Source organism: Fulmarus glacialis, unplaced genomic scaffold (genome assembly GCF_000690835.1).
Source record: "Fulmarus glacialis isolate BGI_N327 unplaced genomic scaffold, ASM69083v1 scaffold1874, whole genome shotgun sequence".
In the NCBI taxonomy this organism is placed as follows: domain Eukaryota; kingdom Metazoa; phylum Chordata; class Aves; order Procellariiformes; family Procellariidae; genus Fulmarus; species Fulmarus glacialis.
The window spans coordinates 2,228-23,503 of NW_009205867.1; the positions used below are offsets into that span (position 1 = coordinate 2,228).

Consider the following 21,276-nt stretch of genomic DNA (forward strand, 5'->3'; position numbering starts at 1 on the left):
GAAAACTCAATGAGAAGGCTGTCGTGAGATAGCATGAACCTCGGGATGATACCACGTGACTTTTTGATAATGACATCCTGATTTTCTTGGAAGACTGATGGTATCTTTCACAGCTTCAGCTCTGAAAGCTGCACAGACACACAATACCTGGTAATGACAGACAGGATCTGCACAACATAGTAACGTACAAACCACCTACCAAGAGCCACCACAAAGTGCTTAGTCCTCCCCATACCTCTAAATTACGTACGCCACAAGGAAAGCATCCGACAGCAACGGCTCTTCAACCCCACCAGGAGCTGGGGCAGTCACAATGCAAGGCTGATGCAACCCAAACCTGAGGACTCGAAGGGGCAATCAGAGGGTCTACCCTTCTGCCTCTGAGCTCTTCCAAACCCAAACGGGGGGAGCAAATCAAGACACGTAGATTTCCGAGGCCATCTGAAGTGAGGTTTGGCCAGCTTTAACTCTCATCCCTATCAAAATAAATGGTGCAAACGCTCCAGTCCCAGTATGACCCTGTAACTGGCTGGGCACTCAGGGTTTTCTGCAGAGCGATGGTTGAAGCTGGAGCTCACTTACGGCTTTCCGCTTGAGAATGCAGTCCAGCCGCCAGCGATTTCCTTCCACAACAGGTCGTTTCATGAAGATTTCTGGGCTCAGCCTAAGAAAATAAAGGGGGGGGAAAAACACAGCATATGTAGTCTGCAAACAAAGCATTGGCCTAAAAAATCAACTTGGTAAGCAAAGAAATCAAAAAGTTTATATAAAGTGGATGTGAAGGTTCATGTCCCAGAGTGATGCATTCTCCAACGTCATGCTCTTTGTTTTTTAATAACGGAGCATCACAGAGGGCAGGGGACATGTCCAGCACATTCATCTTACTATTCAACAACCCATGAGACCAAGTTTAACAGTGATGTATAAATGCGGAAACTTGGACTCTGTCTATGAAAAAGATGCAACAAAAGAAAACCCCAAGGTAGATTTTCAAGAAATGTGTAGACATAAAAAATAAATAAGAGTGGGATTTCAGTTCTCCTGGTACTTAGGCTATCTGAGTAGCATAGATTTGTGCTGAATTTTCCTTGCTGCCTAAAGACAAAGCAATATGATTTCTCAACAGGACATGTTATTGATTCATAGCTTTAAGGATTACAAGGAATAATTAAGCAATCTTATCTAACTGCTGCAAAGCAAGGTGACAGAATTTCATTCCTTCACTTTTGTACCGGGCATGGGAACTTGTCCTTGGTTAAAGCATAAAAACATGCTTCTGACTACAGCATTTTTATCTTAACTCCAAGTTACAGGTAAGTTTTGCAATTCCAAGATACTTTAACAATTGTCTGACTAAAACGTTAAGTAAGAGACAACGGATCTCAAATGTGATGCTCTTGCCTCGCTACCTGATGTTGCTCGTGGGGATCCAGGAGCATTGGGTTTATCTGTGGTCATGTTGGGAAACAGGTTTACCCCAGTAAATGTTAACATCATATTTTGTTTTCCCACAATTGCCACCTAAGAATTAATCCTTCCGGTTCCTATGGGCAGTGGATTAGTGGCAAGAAGTTCATTTTACAGATGGAGAAAGAGGAGCACAGAGACATGCCCAAGGTTAACGAGGACCTCTGAGCCGTGGCTTGGGAGCCTGCCCTACCATCCTGTCCCCACGGTCCAGGCTGGCTCAGCCAGATTAACCTCGACAAAGGCAAGACACCGGCAGCCGCAGTTGGCATCCAGCCAGGCAACTCTGCCCCGAGCCGGTGAGAGCACCCTTCTTCTGCCTCAAACAGGAACCAGAGCACTGCACAAACAGACTGAACTACTAGTTAAGAAGTGGGCAGAGCCAGGTCCTTTGGCAGCCACACAGCTCGGGGAAGGGGCGACAAAACTTTCCCTCCATTGTCTGGCCCATTTAAGAGCAGAGCAAAATTACACCCGCCCCCCCCAAGATGCTCTCATCGCTGGCACGAGGCTTCCCAAAACAGTGAGGAGGAGCTGAAAGGAGGGTCCCGTGCAGGATCGCATGGGAAAGGCACCATCAGAGGTGTTTGGGTGTCCATGTACCCTTACACACCGAAAAATATTCTAGCCCCTCGGGTTTGCAGTGATTTACACTCCTGATGAGCTCCTCAAGCCATAACATTTGCAATTCAGGTGGTGCCTTCACGCAGTTGCAGGCCTTTCTTGGAAGGAGACAACCAAGCTGTTGATTTCAAGCATGCGCTTTTGCTGCCAACCCTCCTGAAAAGGCCTTTGAATACAACACAAGGAGATGTTTGGGTGTGCTGCCAAACCATCTGGCCGCACGGCTAGTTGCCATACTGTAGGGCCTCCAAACAGTGCCACATTGTCGGGAACGTCCCAAGAGAGACGGCTGGTCAACATCCAAATATGTAAGTACGAACCACCAATCTGTGATGAAAATTTCTTCCTTAGCAGCTTCCATGGCATTTGCCACATCTTCAAAGTACCACTTAGCATTTACATACCTGTAAAAGCAAACACAGCACATCGATCTAGGTTTCCTCCCTTTCATTAAACAAAGCCCACAGCTGAAGACCGACAGGGTTCTGTGTTAATGCCATTTACATTCTCTTCTCAAAAGCAAACACAAACCTAATTTCAAGAATTAGGACAACACGCAGGGAGAATTTCACGCTGCTATTAGTAGCTTAATGAAACAGCACAATAAGAGATTATTAAGTGCCACTTGGTACTTCTGCCAATTGCACACAATATTCTTGTGTTTTGCTTGATGTGCGAGCTAGGTTTGGCTCTCAGGAAAAGATGGCAGAGTGGTGTTTGCTTTGATTTACAGGAACTATTTGGGCAGCAGTTGCTGCAAGGCAAAGGCTGCAGTGAGAGCACTGCAAGGGTTTGCTTCCAGCTAGAATCGATTTTTGAGATGCTTCTGGGAATGGCTTAGTGCAATCAGGTTACAGTATGGACAGGAGGATTTCTTGTGGGACTGCTGGCTGCCTAAAGCCCAGTCACCCTTAGACTATATCCAAATTTGCATTTGCTGATTCTCTTTCATTGCAAAGCCAATCTGCAAGGCCTGAATCTGATGCTGTTCTTCAATCAGATGAGTGACATTTGCATTTGAACGCATGCATGGTGCCTAGAAGGGCAATGCTGCCTTACAGAGCGAGAATCAGCCTTGCAAACGTGGTGAGCAGGACATATCTTGCATTTCAGAGCAGAAGGACGTGACCAGACCATGGGTCACAGGAGAGCACGGGCAGGACAGGCTGCAGCACAGCTGCTTCGGGAGGGAGCTATGGAGAAGGGAGTAGCCAAAGAGGCAAACGTCTTCAACAGCACCTGCGTTACCGTGGGCTTACAACCCAAAGACCTAAAAACCCTTAGGAAACAGCGTTTCCAGAATCAGAAACTGGGATAAAATTGAAGCCGGGAATATCTTAATGAAAGAGCGGGTCTGGCTTTAACTCATAAGCATCCTGCCAATTACATGTGCATCAAAATACCATTTTTATCATTACAATAATAAATGCCCAACGTGTTCAAATTCAAACGAAACTTGATGTTTCAAAATGCTATGAGCTGCGAGGCAAAGCCATAACAGGATCAAAGCACTCCTGTCACCAGTACTGCTATTCTGTTCCCGGTGAAGAAAGCCTCATTTTTTCCAACTTCTCTAATTATCGTCAGTCCCTACAGCTACCAAACGCCACCAGCTCTATCCACGAGACCCAGGCTAACGCAGGCAGGCGTGTGCCATCGCTGCTGCAGGTAACAGTGCCCGAGGCACCGTGACCCGGTCGCAGCCTCGCCGCAGTCCTCACCACTTGGCCAGCGTGTTCTCCTGCACGGCTGCGTAAGAGCCGAAGCGGTGCTCGGTGAGGAAGTCCTTGCCGTGTTTCCGAATGAACTCGTCTATGCCCTGCCTCCACCACTGGGCATGTCTGTAGCTGTTACACTTCAAAATCAGCGACCTGTAAAACAGACAATGCGTGGGGCAGGATGCTGAAGCCATGTACGTTTAATTGGGCTGCTCCTCGCTGTCTACCCACGTTGATAAATGCACCTGTATCAGTCATCTTCTATTTAAGCAAGAAGTAAGGACTTTGCTTTGTTGTTTTGTTTGCAAATGAATACAAGAGCACTGAGCTGCTCCGAGTGACTACCACAGTATTGCACTGCCAAGCATAAAAACAAATACCCCAGATTTAAATTAATAGCATCAGCTTAACTTGGAGGAGAGTTGAACCTAGCTAATGCTGTATTTTTTAAAAGATTAGTTTATACCGTATGCTACCATAAAAATATTAAATACGTCTTTATCCCAATTAGCGTGTCTTTTGTGTAATACTCTGGTTGGGATGTGGGACGTGCCCCTGCTTGCGGCATAGAGGAACAGAGCACCTAGAAAATTACTGTAAGCAACTGCTGCAAAAACAGACTGTGCAACTCAACATGCACCGTGCCCTCAGGCCTGAGCAATAACCACAAGGCTGGACGAGTGGTGGCTGAGGCTCCAAATGCCTCATTAAGACATCGGAAACGATCAGCATTACACAGGCCAAATCCCCAGCAGGTATAAACACAGCAGCAGCTGCCCAGGCGCTGAGCCCTGCGGGAAGCTGAGCTGCACCACGGCAGCCCGGCACACCTTGTTAACCCCTCCTGGAGAGGAGCATCAATTCTTCCTTATTAAAAAAAAAAAAAAGCAAAAGCAAAGCAAAAAAAAAAGGGTCTAAATAAAGACTGTTTCTTACCTAGAGAGATTGTCGATCTGCAACCCGTATTTAGTTTCTGTTTCCTTCTGGCCTATCTTAATGTTGAATTCCTTATCTACCAGCAGGACAAAGGCAATGGCCCCCGAGTCTGGCTTCATGTACAGCAGGAAGGAGTCCTTCACCACCAGCCACCTGTACGGGCACAGCAACCAGGTCACTTGTATTTCACCCATGCTGGTCTTCAACACATGAGCCATAAAAGACTAATAAAGTGAAAAGGTGTTTCCTTCAAAACAAGTGCAAATCATGTATCAGGGAAAGGAAAGCGTTCAACTAAAAGGTAAAATTTATTTTCAGGGGCTAGACCAGGTTTTCTTGAGCAGGAAAGTGCCTATTTTACGGGTAATGAGTTTGAATTCAATACAAGACTTTTAGAGTTACTTGCATGATTCCTTTCTAGTGAAGCCTTTGAAAATACAGGTTCTTGTGTCTAACGAAATCAGTGAGAACCTCCCTGCCCGCAAACCTCCCAGCCTGGTGCCCCAGCACCGGGCAAGGTGCAACAAGGATCCCTCCATCCCAGATTTTTATTCAGCTTTTATGTTACACCTAGAGGCGATATGGGAATTACTTGACATTTCTAACATTAATTATGATGCTAGGATCACTTTCACTCCTATCAAAATATATGAACGAGGCATTTTGAAAAGCTTTTATTGCCAAGCAACAGGCACCCTGTTAGAAACACATGATGAGAGATGACCGGCAGGTTTTACATAAATACCGTAGCCTGAAGGCAACTCTGGGAAAAAACACATTTTTTCCTGTGAATGGCATTTCTAATTTTTTCTCCCCCTGCGGCGTAGCTGGGGTAACCGGCCCCCTCTGTCCCACACAGGTCTCCACCACCAGACCTTCGCCTCATTCTTCTGCACACTCAGAAACACACAAAGCAACAGAAAATACCGCAAAAATCTGTTCATTCTTGTATCTTTAGTAACAGCCCCAGCTCCTCATCTCCTTCCAGATCCCATAATTTTTCTTTTCTTTCAGGGCCCTGAAAGAGTTATCCCAGCATCACCTCTCATCTGGTGCAAAAATACCTCCCCCCATCATTTGGCCCATAATTTCACTCCCAATCATACCCACAAAGTACATTTTCAAGCATCCCCCCTGCCCGAGAAGTCCTGCCCAGTCCACGGCATCACCCCACCGTTCTTCTCTGCGTCCCTTTCCGCAACCCCCGTGGCCATAACACACCCAACCTACTATAATCAGTGAAATGAATTTGAGGTATAAAACCCCAATGCCTACGGCAAAGCTGTTGTGGGAAAAGGACGGTCACGGTCTGCCCCATGCTCAGGGGGAGCTCTGCCCCCAGCTTGACGTGTCCTAAAATCCTTCACTTAAATAACCCTCTCTGGGAAATATTACTGTTATTTGCCTATTTATTGATACACACGCTGTCAGTCCCGGCAGGCCGAGGCGGGGATTCGGTGCCCTCTGGTGTTACTCTGCACATAATCCCACTCAAACACTTCTCCCATCCCTTTTTAGGCTCTAAAGGAAAAATGAGATCCATCGGAGCTGGATGTGCTACTGTCTCCACTAAAGGTTGAGCTCTGCATAACATAGGGAAGAGTTAACTGAGGGGCATCGAGAGAAAAAGGCATTTTTTCTTCCATAAAAGAGAAAAAAGAATTTGAAACAATTTAATGATTTGACCTGAAAAAAGGTCACATCTTCATCTCCTTGTGCACGCATTATAGAGATCTTCTGTAAAATCGCATTAAGAAATGTTGGAAAGACAATGAAGAAATAGGACCTTTCCTTCAGAAGAACGCAGAAAGATTTTGTTGGAAAACAGAACTTTTTAACATGAACGACAGCCCATTGGCGATGCGGAAATCCAACGGTGGATAATGTTTGGGGAAGCTCTCACAGACCAAGAAACTGTCTCCAGAAGGCAGGTATGTGCTATGTGGATTTTCAAAAGGAAAAGACTTGCCCGGGAAGGGAAAGCTCCAGGAAAAATACCGCTTGCATTTTTTGGATGCTAGCTGCTAACACACATACTCCTCCATAGCACACGTCTCCCTGCGCTGCAGCCCCAGGAAACAGCGAGATCTAACAGAGAAGGTAAAGGGATGGGGACAGTAAGTTAGGTCCGTCTGCAGCAGGAAGGGACATGGGAACAGGGTGGCTTGTGAAAACTCCCATGAAAACACCGGCATTTAAGCACGTGCAGTAATAAGGAAGAGGAGACGTATTTAATTCCAAGGTTAATTGCACCAAACAGAGCTCCCTACTGCTGCAGGTCACATCTGATTTAATCCAGCTCCAAAGCAGCCCAGATAATGTTTCAATTAATTGATTTTCTTTTTGTAAATTGAGGAAGGGAAGCTCAGGAAACCGGGCTGAAGTCTGCCCGGGGCGGTCTCACCAGCTGCGTCCCCTCCCGAAGGCACGGAGCCCCCGGGCGCTCCTGCAGCACGGAAAGCTGGGCACAGACCAGGGGATTATTGCCATTTCTGCCAGCTCGGGGCTGTAGGAAATCCCAATTTTCCTCTGGAGCAAGATGTCCCTTCTGTTATGAATTCCAATGCAAAAGAAAAAACTCACCACCCTCCATGCAGGAGGGTGAGAGGGGAATAACCTGCGGACCCTTTTGGCCTGAAAATCTGTGGCTTTCATAAAAAAGCAAGAATCTCCCTCACAGATGTTTTAGGAGGAAAAAACAAGTTTTTGTACGTGTGCCCGAGGAGCACACAGCATCGCCGCCTTCGCCCGCCCCGGCAGTACCTTTTGGACCATCGGTAGCACATCCTTCCTTGGCCGCAGCAGTTCAGGCCAGGTATGCGGTGGCCCCCGGAGCGCTTCATGATCAACCCTTCTCTGCAAGGACAGAAACACTGTCAGGACGGGCGGCTCGGCTCTCCTGGAGGTGCAGGGCAGCTCTCGGGTGGGAGGATGCTTGCTGAACCCCCCAGCCCCTGTGCCCAGGGATGGCTCCTGCCACCTCCAGCCATGCCCGAGCTGGCCTGAAGGCTGGAAGAAGGGCAAAAATACCCCCCCGGAAGGAAATCATGCAGGTTTAGGAAATGCAGGGCCCTGTTTTATAGCACAAGCAGGAGAACAAGTGGGTCAACAGGTTGTGGGGAGGGAAGGGAAGAAACCTCATGAGCCAGCCGATGGGCTGCAGCCCACATCTCGCAGAGCAGACCACTCCCAAGACCATTTCCCAAAGCTGTAGCATTTCTGTCTGAACATTAATACATTCTTAAACCCAGATGGCAAAACACTCTCCAGTCAGTTATTGGCGAGAAAGGAAAGCCATCAGTTTGAATGATATTTATTTATGAAGCCATGCTCTTGGTGAACCACAACTCACAAAGACACAGCTCACAACTCACATGCCCTTCGGTCCCAGGTCGTGGATGAATGACAGCTGGCTTACTCCAATGAACTCCATCTGGGGAAAGAAAAACAGATTTCGCCCATTTTTCATACTCTGAAATCCACAAAATACTTTGCTTCATCGAAGTGACTTGTCACAAAGACAAAACCTACAGAAGATCCTGAGCAGAAGTTACCCACTGCCGCTTAAGCTTCTCCAAGAAGACCAAGAAAAGTAGTTTGGTTGGGTTTTCTGTTTGTTTGCTTGTTTATTTCAAAATGTGCTTTGAAGAACACATTTCAGGCAACCAGGACAATCAAGATTGAACGTATCATAGGGACCCACCAGTATCCTCCCTCCTGGATCACTGGCTGAAATGAGGACTCAAGTTTGACACTGTTCGGGGGTCTGTGTGAACTTGGCTGGCTGCCTGAATCCCCTCCTTCCTCCAGTGACCCTCATAGAAAGGCTGGAAAGGGAATGAGCACACATACCCAGGGCTGGGAGCAACCCAATCCCTTTGAGTCCCCTACCCCATGGACACACACCACGTGGGGGTTCAGCCCCTCAACCCACGAGCATCCTCCAAGACCATCGCAGCAGGTCGCTCCCGCCCAGCGCTGTACGCAGCGGCCCCAGGAGCCAAAAACAAATGCCACAGTGGGGCAGGAGGAGAGCGAGTTCAAGCACATTCTCCGTGACTTCTGCCGGTCTGCACAGAGCTCCACGGCAGGCACAGCCTGGGAAACCCAGGTGCCATACTATCAAGTTTACCAGCAAATCTCAAATTCAAGCAACCTGCCTCCTCGCGGCTCCTCCTGCTTCAGCCAAGATTGCAGAGGAACGTAACGAGAAGCAAAGCCGGTGAGAAAGCACAGCATGATTACGTTCACCTCTAAAAATAGGACACCAGGCAATTTCAGCCGAGCAGGCTTTTCTTGGCACAGCAGGACATTCCTGACAGTCTGCTGGTTATTAGCCCTGGGCCCCGTTAGCAGGGAGGAACACCTGCCCCGGGTGTCCCGTGCAGGACAGGGCTTGGGCAGGAGCAGCCCTGCGACGGAGCTGCCTTGCATGGCAGAGGCTTGTCTGCACCCAGGCACTTTTAATTTATTAACGCGTACAAGTCCAAGTGCAGAAAGGTGCTCGGGGCAGGGTGAGGGCAGGAGTTGCTCTCCCCTTTGGTCAGGCAGCAAGCCCGAGAGAACCCTCTAGCCACATGTTTTGGCAACGAAGCCTGCTGGGACCGAAGCCCAGGACTCAACCCGTGCTCCCAACCGCAGCTGGGACACGAGATGGCCTCAGGGCCAGCTTCGGGCCATGCCCACCCATGCCCCACAGCAGCTCAGGTGCCAGCACCCAAGGAAGGGCTCTCCTCCAAGGTGGCCACCGTCACCTGCTCTTTGGCAAACCAACCTCAGGGCCCTCATTGGCAAAATCCGATTTTGCACAGGAATTACATGGGTGGACCCATAAGTCTCAGAGATATTTTCAAACACTAACCATAACAAAGAATATCAGTAGATTTGGGGCAAAAGCCTGCCCTGCAGTTACGGTGAGGCTGGCTCAGGCTCCCTTCCCAACACCACCATTTTTGCCCCAGAGAAGCAGCAGTAGGACAGAAGATCCTTCCTCCTCCTCACGCTCTGCCGCTCCTTCCCAAACTTCCCACATCAATAAGGTCACGGAGAAGAACAAAGGATCTGTTGTTCTCCTCCGAGTAGCTCAAGGACATAAAGCAGTCTCTATTCACTAGAGGCAACTTTAATGCCCTCATTTTTGGGTGATTTCAGCCTGTTTTCAGAAAGGGGCTAGAACCAGTTAGTTCATGCTTTTACTAACAATCTTGCTATCACCGCTCTCACTACACGTTCTGGAAAAGCTCCAGGTATGAACGAACATTTCAGCTGTTTCTGCAGTGACACTCGGAGCAGGATGGAGAGCATCCGAAAACCCAGCGTATCCTACAAGTTCTTATCAGAGGTCCCAAGCGAAGTCTCGGGCCAGTTCTTTGCCCTGGATCCCATTTTCATTTCTTCAGAAAATGGCTGGCATTCCCCACCAGATGAATCAGAAACCCAGACATCTCTCTGACAGCGGGCACACAAAAAAAACACGCACACGAATGTCAAAACCCTTTGAAAACGTCGGCTGCAACCAGAAAGCTGGCAGCAATATGAGCAGCACTGCATGCAGAGAAATAATTGTCCTCAAAGAAGCAAAAAGAAAAACCAGGAGGAAAAATTACTTGCAGAAACAGGACTACTACTACATAAAAAATGAAAGAAAGATTGTCTGGCAGCGCAGCAACCTGGATTCTTTGAAATGGCAACGACAGTGACAGGAGCCCATCCAACACGTTGATCACAGCACCAATTAGGAGCGTTGGTTTGTAAAAAAACATAAATAAGTTCCACCAGTTAGAAGGAAAATTCCTCAGTGCAGTGGAAAATATCTGATCGAATGATTTATTATCATTATTATTATTGCTGCGTTAGCTATTTTTACTGTGACAGTGCCTTTCATCCGAGGTGCTCGTCGTTCACAGAAAAACCAAGAGGGGAAGGCAGAGCAGCGAGGCGCTTTCATCTCCTTCACATCGGAATTCCGGCGCTGCCCAGCTGCCTCCCCGGGGAGCCGGCATCCCGCTCTGGTTTCAGAGCGATCCGCAGCAGAATATTTTAAGTATGAGATACGGGCCTAGAGAATGCAGTTTCAATGACATTGTTGTAGCAATAAATAAAAAAAAAAAAGAGACACAAACCAGACGGGAGTGATCAGCTGCAGAAAGACAAGCTATGAAAGGTGGAGAACCAGCTGCAAGGTGCACGGGCCACGGTTTTAAACCGTCCTGTTCTGCCAGCAATGTCGAGCACGCATGATTTATGTAAGCAAAAATTTCATAGAGCATCTGCATTTCAGGAAGAATTCAGCAGCTCCACACTGTGTTTTCATTTCGACTCTCGTTTTTAATTTAGTGGGTTAAAAAAAAAAAAACATAAAGAGTTGATTAGCAGCAGTGGCTAGCAATAAAATGAAATTACACCGCTGTTCAGAATAATATTTTTGAGCAAGATGCCAGCTATCTCTTACACGTAAAATTGGCTTATACTAAACCCAAATTAAAAAAAATATTAAATGTACTAAACTTCAAGTGCAATAACTAAAAATACTGAAGGGTTGGGTGGGGACCTTTGCAATGGTCTGCAGATCGAAGTGCCGTATCAGAGGCAAACCAGCAGCCACTCTCACATATCTGAGTTGTTCTTACGTTGTACCGCTTTCACTAAAGACAAGGTTTTTACACTCAATTACTAAAACTCATGCAAAGTGTTACAGACACACACACTTTGGTTCAACCAAATCTTATTTTTTATTTTGCTTAGGCATCTTTCAACTATTGCAGCTCATACAAAAAATGATGCTAAGGTCCAATTAATAAAATTTTTATATGGAATACCATCAAGCCCACAAGTCCCGTTTCCCAATGTTTTTGGGCTATATTCCCCCAATTTCCATTTCCCAGAAAAAAGTGTGGACAATTAACACACTGAGATTCCCACAACATTCATTTTAACAGTAATTGTCTTGAAGCACTTCAGCCCAGATGCGCTATAAAAAGGTTTTGGAAGGGACTGGAAGACATGAGATTTAATCGTAAGTCACATGGCCAAAAGGAAAAAAAAAAAAAAAAATGGAAGGCTACGAAGTCTGGGTCTGATCACAAAATACAATGCATCTACCAACCTATTTGTGAACTCCACACAAAATACTCTGTTACAATGAATGCTGAGAAATTAAGGGAAATGTGAGAAGGCTGTGAATTTTATCAGTCAGAGCTACCCAGTCAAAGCAAGGGACACTTGGTACATCTCTAAATGATGATGCTTCAGTAGGTTCTATTTCCACAGCCTGCAGGAGTGTCACCTAGAAAGGCGAGAGGATGTACAACCTCTACAATGTCAGGTGGTCACCATGGACCTGATCCTCAACCCACCGGGGACTTCAGGTCTGCAAAACTGCTACAAGCTCGACTTGCAGGCTCGACTCGCCCAGTGCGTGGCACGTCCTCGAGACAGTGTATGAAGTGGTGACCCTCTCAATAACAAATAATAAATTAACCACAAATGCAAAACAAAAGAAGCAAAAAAGCGAATCAATTAAATTGTGCAGGTCAGATGTAAAAACATCTCTGAGGAGACGCGATTGACCCAAGCAGGCTCTTCACAAGGACCAAGGGTTACACGTCAGGCAGGTCGCAGCTTGTCATTGCAACTCCATGTCTGACTTCACAAAGAATTTAGGATTTTAAAAAACACCTCGGTGCACGGATTTGATGAGAGGAACACGCAGGAGTCAAAATGTGCTCCGAGATTAAGACAGTTACAGCATTTGTCAGCGTCCAGGCAAAAGCCTTCTCAACCGCAGGAAGAGCAAAGCCCTCATTTTGTTCCAAGGAGGACAAATACAGTTCCAAGGAAGATGCCAGAAATCTTCACTTTAGTCTCTAGTCCGAGAATGGTGGGTGGTGTTTTGGTGGGTTTTTTTAAAGGAAACATGTTTCTCCCTGTGCTTTCTCTTCCAGCACTGCCTGCAGGACCCGCTGCACTTAGTGGTGCTGCCATTAGCAGAAAAGTCGTCACTGAACACTTCGCTGCGGCCAAATCCAGCAAAAGCCAACAATAAACTGAGAATTGATGTGCAAAGTGACATCTGGCTCTGGGGGCTGGGGACAGAAGGGCGATTCAGCGCCGGAGGAGGGGAGCACCCCACAGCTGCCCGGGCAAGGCAGGACCGCTCGTCTCCTCACCCGGCCCCCACCGCGGCAGCCTGCCTCGAACTAGTCAAAAGATCACCCACGTTCTTACACGAGCAGAAATTCTCCAAAACAAACAAAAAAAAAACAACGCCTGCTTAAGAGTGACAAGACGGATCTGCACTGTAAAATTACTCTCCCCCACTTTGCATATGCTACTGATCAAAATTGCCAAGTTACCCCAATCTTGCCTTTAGAACAAAAGATGACTGTTTTCCACATGCAGACTAACACAGCTCTTGACTGCAGTGGACCTAAGCTCCACATCCTGTCCCCAAAAGAAGCACTCTAAGAAACACAGGTCCTCTCAGCCCAGATCTGAAGAATTCTTGCAACCCAAAGCATGATGGCCAACCCAAAGTACGAGGGCCAACGCTGGACGAGCACTTTGTCCCATGCAACAAGCAGTGCTCAACCGAGCTCTGCAACAAGAGCACACGCTGCTTTCGGGCATTACATCCAGCTATGAGCTGCCCAACATCTCTACACAACTGAAATCCTGCAAAAGAGCAGAATTCCTACCACACAACAACAACAAAAGTTGAAAAGAACTGGCTGCTACAGATACCCTAAGTTTAGTCTACATTTCTGCCTTGTTTGAAAACCAAGTGTCCCCAGTTATCACCCCTTGCTCAGAAATGTCACTAAGCTCTGCAGCTACTTAATGCATGCATCAGGTTTTGCTGATAATACAAAAGACGGAGTTACACACTCATTATGCAGCCAAAAAAAGGGGAAATAAATTACTATCCCAGGGAGATGTTACAGCTGCAGCCGACAGGTGAGGGCTACTGAAGAAACATTCGAGGATGGCTTTCAAAGGAAATATTTTTGCTTAAAATAGGCCTGAAGTTGGATTTGACATTTCTCCTCATTTCAACAAGACTATCGACTTGGGGAAATAAGCCAATTACCATCTTCCTTTGGAAATGACAAAATACCCACAGAGGCAATGGGTATCACACACACACACCCGATGTCCAGCGAAGTCCAGCAAAATGGCACAGAATAGGAATCTGAGACAAATTTGCACCCAGGACCACACGCAAAGCCCAAACGGAAGGGGTATGGTTTGGTCTCCAATTGTTTAAATATTTAGAACTTCAACTTATCACATTAAACCTTTCCCAGAATTAAACAGAAACCCACTACATCACGCATGTACAATCAGCTGTCTGGACTGGACCACCTTGAAGAGGTTATCACTGTGTTATAATAGTGACCTCCAAGAGTGAGCCATTCATTCCCCTTCTTCAGTTTTAATCATATTACATCCGTGTTGGAGAAATCAGCTAAGCCAAAAAATGCTTGCAAAACGGTTGTAAAATGTTTCTTATATAAGCCGCATGTCTTCTTGCAATGAATTCAACATCTGTAAAGTGAATATTCTTTAGGCATTTAAGCAAACTGATTTCTACTTACTGTTCCATGGTAGTTCCTGTACATCGGCATTTTTAGGATCTTTGCCAAGTAGTCTTCCAGCTGTTTCTACAATTAAAACGTTGAAACTTTAGATAAGATGCAGGAATTTTCAAGAAAAAACCACAATCCAACTGTCTGGCATGAGAAAGCCATCAAGAAATCAGACACGCTTTTCAGCTTGAAAGGATAAATAAATACATTATTATGTGCTCACAGAAGATTATAGCTCAGCAGCATAAACAGTTCAATCACGGGTTGTTTATTATTCACAGATCCATGTTTGTACCTTCCACCAGCAGACCTGTTGCTTGGAACTATCATTTGAGAGGTCAACTTTCTTGGCTGAGCCCAAGTTTCAGAACAATTTTAAATACAAAAATCAGTCCCCGCTGTTTCTGACCCACGAAGCGAATTCGCTTCATGAGAAAACACAGCCTCAGACTCAATCGAGAGAGCCTATTTAACCAAAACACCAGGTTCGCGGAGTGAGGAGCACGGTGACGACGCTGCCCTGTCCCAAAGCCATGGAGAGGGCAGTGGCCAGGCCACCGGGCGCTGGAGAGCCTGTCCTCCCCAGCCAGGAGTGGGGAAGAGAAGAAACCATTATAGGAGAGAGAATCTCTTCCCATCCTCATGGTTACTGGGCAAAGAAGAGATTAAGCTGTTTGGGCATGGGAAACCGGGCAGACTCCTATAGGACACAAAACAAACCGAAAAGAAACAAATATCGTTGGGACTTTTGCCCTTCTCGGCGTTAGCATCACAGCACTGAGATACCCAGCTGGGCAGCAGGGTTATACATCCCCGTGGTGAAAGCTGTGGGATTCCCACAGGGAAACCAAGAGGAAAAAAGGAAAAAAGGATCTAGAAAACATTGTTTTTCCTCTTTTAAACCAACATCTCTCTCCTCAAACTTGTCGCACAGCGTCAAAGCTGTGCGCAGCAGGGAGGGTTATCTGCACTGCACAGCCACAAGACACAAGCTTTTGGGACTTGAGGCTTCAGCGGCAGAAAGCCCAGGGAGGGAGCAAACAGCAGAAAGAGAACGATAAGCACAGGGTGAACGAAGATGGTGGGTTTTTACAGACTTTTTTTTTTCCCCCTGAACAGAGAAGCTGCAATGATGAGGTAGGAAGACATCCACGCTCTTCATAGAAGGGCCCATCTGTTAACATCTGATGAAGTTACACAGAACACGTGTGCCTCGGCTAAAATTACCCACTTCAGCATCAAGAGCCTGACTGTCATCTCCTCTTTCAGAGAGGGACAGGACTGAAATCTCTCAGATTTTGGTGGCCACGGGGCTGCCTCCATCACACAACTTGAGTCTGCGAACTGCCTCTTCTATCTTTAAATTGGAGCACGTGGGAGGAGGGGAACCACCACTCTGGGCGTCGTGGTTTTGCTCAACTGCAGAGGAAAACTTCACCCGTATGAACCCCGGGAGCAGCACCCTCCTCTTTGCACAGAGGAGAATTTGGCATTAAAGCTGGACTTGTCAAAGCCTAAGTTTGTCAAGCAAAAGACTTTAACGGTAATAAAACAAGGGCTTTGATAGCCACATGCCTGGCATCTCTGCCCCTCAGAAGCCCCCCCAGAGCATCCCTCTGGCCCCCGCAGACCGAGCCGGGCGCTCACCCTCCTGCTGGAGAAGTGCTCTTCCCGCACCGTGCTCTCCGAAGTGTGCGGCAGGCTCGGCATCTGCCTCGGTTCTCCCCTTTTGATGGATTGTCTTCTCACCGTGTGACTGGAAGGAAAAACAAACCCGGCATCGAGTCTAAGTGCTGCAAGTGCGTGTGTGCCTTGCTCCGTAACCCTTTTTGTGCGATGCTTTTATTTTTCCCATCCAAATTCTTAAAAACCGAGAGATGGGTGGGCAGGAAAGCAAAAAAAAGCAAGCATGGATTCATTTAAGAAGCCAGTCTGCTCCAACTGGCTCACAAAACAAACATACAACACAGAAATATCAGAGTTTGATTTTTCAGGGTCCCTTTTTAAGGAAAGGAAGCCTAAACCCTATTTTTTAGGGCATTATGTTCCCCCAGCCCTTAACCCCCTCATAATTTCACCTTTCCTAATATCATCTCCCCACATTTCTCCACATCAGGAGGCTCTTGCCAACCCACACCACTTCTCTTCCCACTTCTCTTTCCCCCTATGCTTCCAACCACCCCAAGGCAGGGCTGCCCACCCATGCTGGGGACCCCCACGCCTCCCGCATGCCGCCCATGCTGGCGGAAAGCGACATCGCACCAACAATTTCCATTAGCATTAGCATAACCCTTCCCCAACTTCAAGGCAAATTCAGCTCAAAAGTTGATAACCTGGGACCCAACACGCTTTCTGAGTCAGCAGGGAGATGCTTGCACCACTTAGGTTATAGCTGCTAAATATGTAGAGATTGAACTAAAGTCTCCTTCTTACAGCAAAGAAATGGGATTGGTGAAGCCACACCGATATATTATTAAAAGAGGAAAGAAAATCGCGTCTTCCCAAAGCCCACCGCGTCCGCAGGGCTGCACACTCACCTCCTGGTAGGGATAGGGATGCGCACGAAGGCTTTGTACCTCAGCAGCTCCCTGTGAAACTCCTGGAAGTGCTTGAACTTCCTTTTCACCTGCCATGTGAACTCTCCATGGGTCAGCTCGATCGTGTAAACGTTGGGGCTTGGTACCTGCAGAGGAGAACACCACCACAAGGGTTGCAGCTTTGAAATAAGTCACCTTCCTGCAACTGGTCATCTAAAGTGCCCTCGTTCAATTTTACTTAGCGATCATTCTGTCTCACAGTTTCTTGTTATTAGGTTTTATAAACAGACAGGAAACCTCTCGAGCGTTTTTCTGAGACACAGGCATTCCGTCTTCCTCAGCTCATGAACAAGCATGTGCAAAATTAATCCACAAACGGCATTTTAATACAGTTCTATGGACATTAAATGAAATTTCTAGAAGTTCTGACCTTCTTTGTGGAAGTAAAGCGTTCAACTTCCAACACACGCACTCGAACAGGACATCCCGTGAGGTACGTCTGCGTGCCCGGCTCTTTGAACCCATGGGTGTGATAGATGGCAGAGAAGGGAATGCACACTGGAAGGACCACAAACCCCGTTAGCTCAACAGCCTTGTAACCACCGAGGGCATGAAAGCCAGCAGACAGTTGCAATACTTTAACATGGGAGCATTTACACAGCAGAAGTAATTCCACTAAAATATACCAGGTTTTATCTAAGAGAGCTTAAAGACAAGCCTTCACAGAAGGGACTTGACTTGAAGAGCCTCCAGGTCCTAAAACAGGGCCGATGGCTGGGCTTGGTAAAACCACCTACGTTGTACCCTATCTGTCAACAGATTATCGGTTATTAAATCCAGGTGGGACGCGGGGTGAGAACGTACGGGTGTCAACTCACCGGCGCCTTTTGGGTCATTTAGCACCTCTGAGTCGACCTCCTCCCCCTCAAAGTGGAGCTCCCTGGTGTCCAGGCTCTCGATGATATTGCTCATGTCTGCAGCAATCTTCTTCAGCGTCGACGTAGCTGCATGGCTTTCAGCTCTCAGTGACATCTCAGGGACGCGCACGCCAGAGCCACGGGGGGCTGGAGAAGAGGAAGGAGCAGGGCTGTCATCAACACCGGCACAGGGGGGGTGAGGGAAACCCCCAGCCCCTTACCCACATTCATCCCAACTCTCCCCATCCTACACACCCAAAACACCCAGCCCGGCAGCTACAGTAAACCACTGCCCAGAGCAGTGAAAAAGCACAAATAGCTTCAGGCTACAAGAGAAAATTTCCCCCCATGTCAGTGACCACAGGACTCATACACTCCAGTTGTACTTTAAAATGGAAAATACGTAATATTTCACCTTCCAGCTCCAAAAATCTGCAGGGGGTTGGTTGCGGCTTAAGAGTACCTTCACATATTGATTTCAAAGGGAAAGCAAGGAAAATACGTAATTTCTCCCCTCCCAGCCACAAAAATCTGCAGGGGGTTGGTTGCGGCTTAAAAGTACCTTCACATATTGATTTCAAAAGGAAAGCAAGGAAGCTTCTGCATCAACTCACCTGGTCACTCAGCTATCTCTGCAGTTAAGAACGATGCACCAGGAAAAGCACAAACTGTGTTAATGCCTGGCCAAATCCTAGACCTAATTCGCACGACGCTGTTTCCCAGGCTAGGCTGCACGGAGGAAAAGCTCACTCAGAAAATCAGTAGGCGTTTTTGTTAAGTGTTCTTCCTTTGATTGAACTAGTGATATAAACTCCTGGGATTATTAAGATTTCCTCTATTTCTATGCACCTTACACAATCGCCCATGGTATCTGCATGTCTCATGCTCTCCCACGGCTCCGTCCTCTCAGAAGTCACAACAGCCACGAGGCTCCCATCCGCGGAGCAGAGCGGGGTCAGGGGCACCCCAATGCCCAGAGAAAGTCTGGGAGCAACACGAGTGGATGCTGCAGCTTGTCCTCCCCCCCAGGGAGCTCGCACCCCTTACACAGCCCCGGGGGCTGCAGGGGACCAGCCCACCGTCCGTCCACAACAGGGACGGCCGGCAGCAAACGCAGGGAAGGCTGTTGTCTGCTCAGGCAGTGGCACCTGGAGATGTTTGGGCACTGACGACTACAGCACCTCCCACCTTCATCCCCACCCACCCATGCCAAGAGCCTGAGTCAGGACAAAAACGGGGAAGGAAGAAGAAAAGAAAAAAAAAAAAATTACAAAAAAAAAAAATCAAGATGCAAGGCATGTCCACTAACACTGATGCAAGCTTTCAGTGCTTGTGAGTATTTGCAAAGCTGCTTCTTCCTCCTCCTCCAGGCTCTGCAACTCATCGTGGGGCTGCAGACCTGGCTGCTGGTCCCTGCACGCAGCCAAGCTCCAGCTCCTGGGCGTCTACGTGATAAGAAGTCCCTTCAGTCTTTGTTCTGCTCTGCAATAAGTGTCACAGCCTGACAGCTACACTGAAAAAATACAGACCGGACAAACTGGCAACATTTTACAGAAGCCAATACAAGGATGCCCATTTATACCCATGGAAGCTCTTACGTTGTGAGAAAGAATGATTTAAAAAAAAAAAGTGCAACATTTCTGCTGTTAAATTCTGCAAAGAACACTGTGCAATTATTCCTGAGTGAGCTCCATAGAAAGAGCTGGATATGCCGTAATTTGGAAATAATCTAACATTTTAATAATTCATGTGTTTAGCTGCTTTTGAAAGAACATTCTTTATTATCATTTCCTCTTGAAACAAGTACATAATTTTATTACTACATAAGGTTCAAAAACATGTTAAAATCAGTTGCCTTCAGAAAAAAAAAAAATCCATTTGCACACAGACTTTAACCACGAAAAACTGGATCAATCTCTTCTCTTATACCAAAGTAAATGCAGAATCAACAGCTTCATCTGGAAGCGAGGGCTCCGAGGGTCTTGGTGGCTCAGCCACCTTCCACTGGTGGCTGGGAATGCCACCACAGCACTTAAGGCTTTAGGACCAGACTGGGGGCTCGCTGGACCAGCACGTCACTTCAAGAGATCCGTCTGATTAATTCAAACACAAACCCGGGTACCTCATTCCCCTTCTGTCCGGGGAGGGCAAAAAAGGAATTTGCACTAATCCTCGCAGAAGGAGATACACTGAAACGTGGGACGATCAAGCCGCTGATGTTACCCACTGCTCTACCCAGTCTGCACAGCCTCCCTGCCGCGGGAACTCCACGCCTCCCGCTCGGCACGCCACGCAAAGAATGTTTTTGGCCATCTCTAGCTGGAAATAAAGCAGCATCTTGATTTATATTTCTTCTGTCTGTATTCCCATTTGGAAACAAAGCACTGTTTGGTGGTCTGGTTTTTTTTTTTTTCAGTCTGAAGAGATGCTCTTGCTTCATGGAAACTTAATGCACTTTCCAAAAGAAGAGGTTTGCACAGTCAAAGAGAAGACAAGCCTGAATACACTTTGTATGTGCCATGCCAGCAATTACACTTGAAGGAAACCAGCAAACAAATACCACATCGACAGGGCTGGAGGAAGAGCAGGCGGACAGGAGCCAACAGGGAAAGGATGTGCATCCTCCCTCCTCCTCCCCTCCCGCCGTGCCAGGTACGGCCGGGCTCCTCGTGTCAGATTAATTGACGCAGTCGGTTAATGGATAAACAATTAACCAGTGTGTGCAACGATTATTTGCTAAGGACCACAGCAGGGCTGCATAACTCAGGATTTTTTTTTTTTTTTTTTGAAAGCTAAAGCTGTTTTCACAGCTGGCACAGCCAAGTCCTGGGATAAAGCAGAGTCCAAACGCAGTTGGACCCAAGCAGCAAGATTCCCCCGTTGAGATTAGAGCCAGATTATGGGCTCAAGAGGAAAAACATGACTTTGCTATGGCCCAGCCAAGAAGCCCCATGAACCCGGGCAGTGGCTGAGCTGCCCCGTCACAGCCGGCTGCTGCAGAGCCGGAGGGCACGGGGCAAACCCAGCCCCGGGCAGGCAGGGCTGCACGGGGGTCAGCTGGAAAGATGGGACGTACCACGTCCCTCTGAAAGCTTCTGTAAATTGCTTTATATGGCTCTGCTCGGTAAGAGCTATTTAACCTCTTGGCCAGAGCTCTCCATGTGGACACCGTCTGCATTCCCACAGGCAAGCTGAGGAATGCGCCCGGGTTAATCTGCAACAGGCTGGGTGCAAGGCTGGGTGCAAACACGTGCCAAGCACGGCTATCCGTGATTCAGCAGCAAAACAGAAGGGCTGCATCAAGAAGGCCCTGTCTATTCAGTGCCACTCACCGCTTCCACTAATGATGGACTAGAGAACGGGCTTATAAAACTTGCTGATATTGCCAGCTTTGGAGGCTGCAATTACGTGAAGGACAGAGAGGGAACTCAAATGGTACTGGCAAACTGCAGGAGGGTGGAAATAATAGGATGAAATTTATTAGAAACAA

The 21,276-nt window shown here is 47.4% G+C and overlaps 1 protein-coding gene across 1 annotated transcript; it reads right to left on the bottom strand.

Moving 5' to 3' along the window:
• Positions 1–582: 582 nt before the first annotated feature.
• On the bottom strand, positions 583–17,901 carry LOC104075126 (phospholipase D1-like; the record flags this gene model as incomplete). Its single annotated transcript, XM_009575537.1, has 11 exons — positions 17,748–17,901; positions 17,300–17,427; positions 16,870–17,015; positions 15,980–16,088; positions 14,342–14,407; positions 8,120–8,178; positions 7,509–7,601; positions 4,746–4,898; positions 3,813–3,962; positions 2,412–2,495; positions 583–664 (listed from the first exon to the last, which is right to left on the bottom strand). Coding segments are annotated over exons 1-11 (1,224 nt in total), but the record flags the coding sequence as incomplete, so codon positions are not given.
• Positions 17,902–21,276: the final 3,375 nt, after the last annotated feature.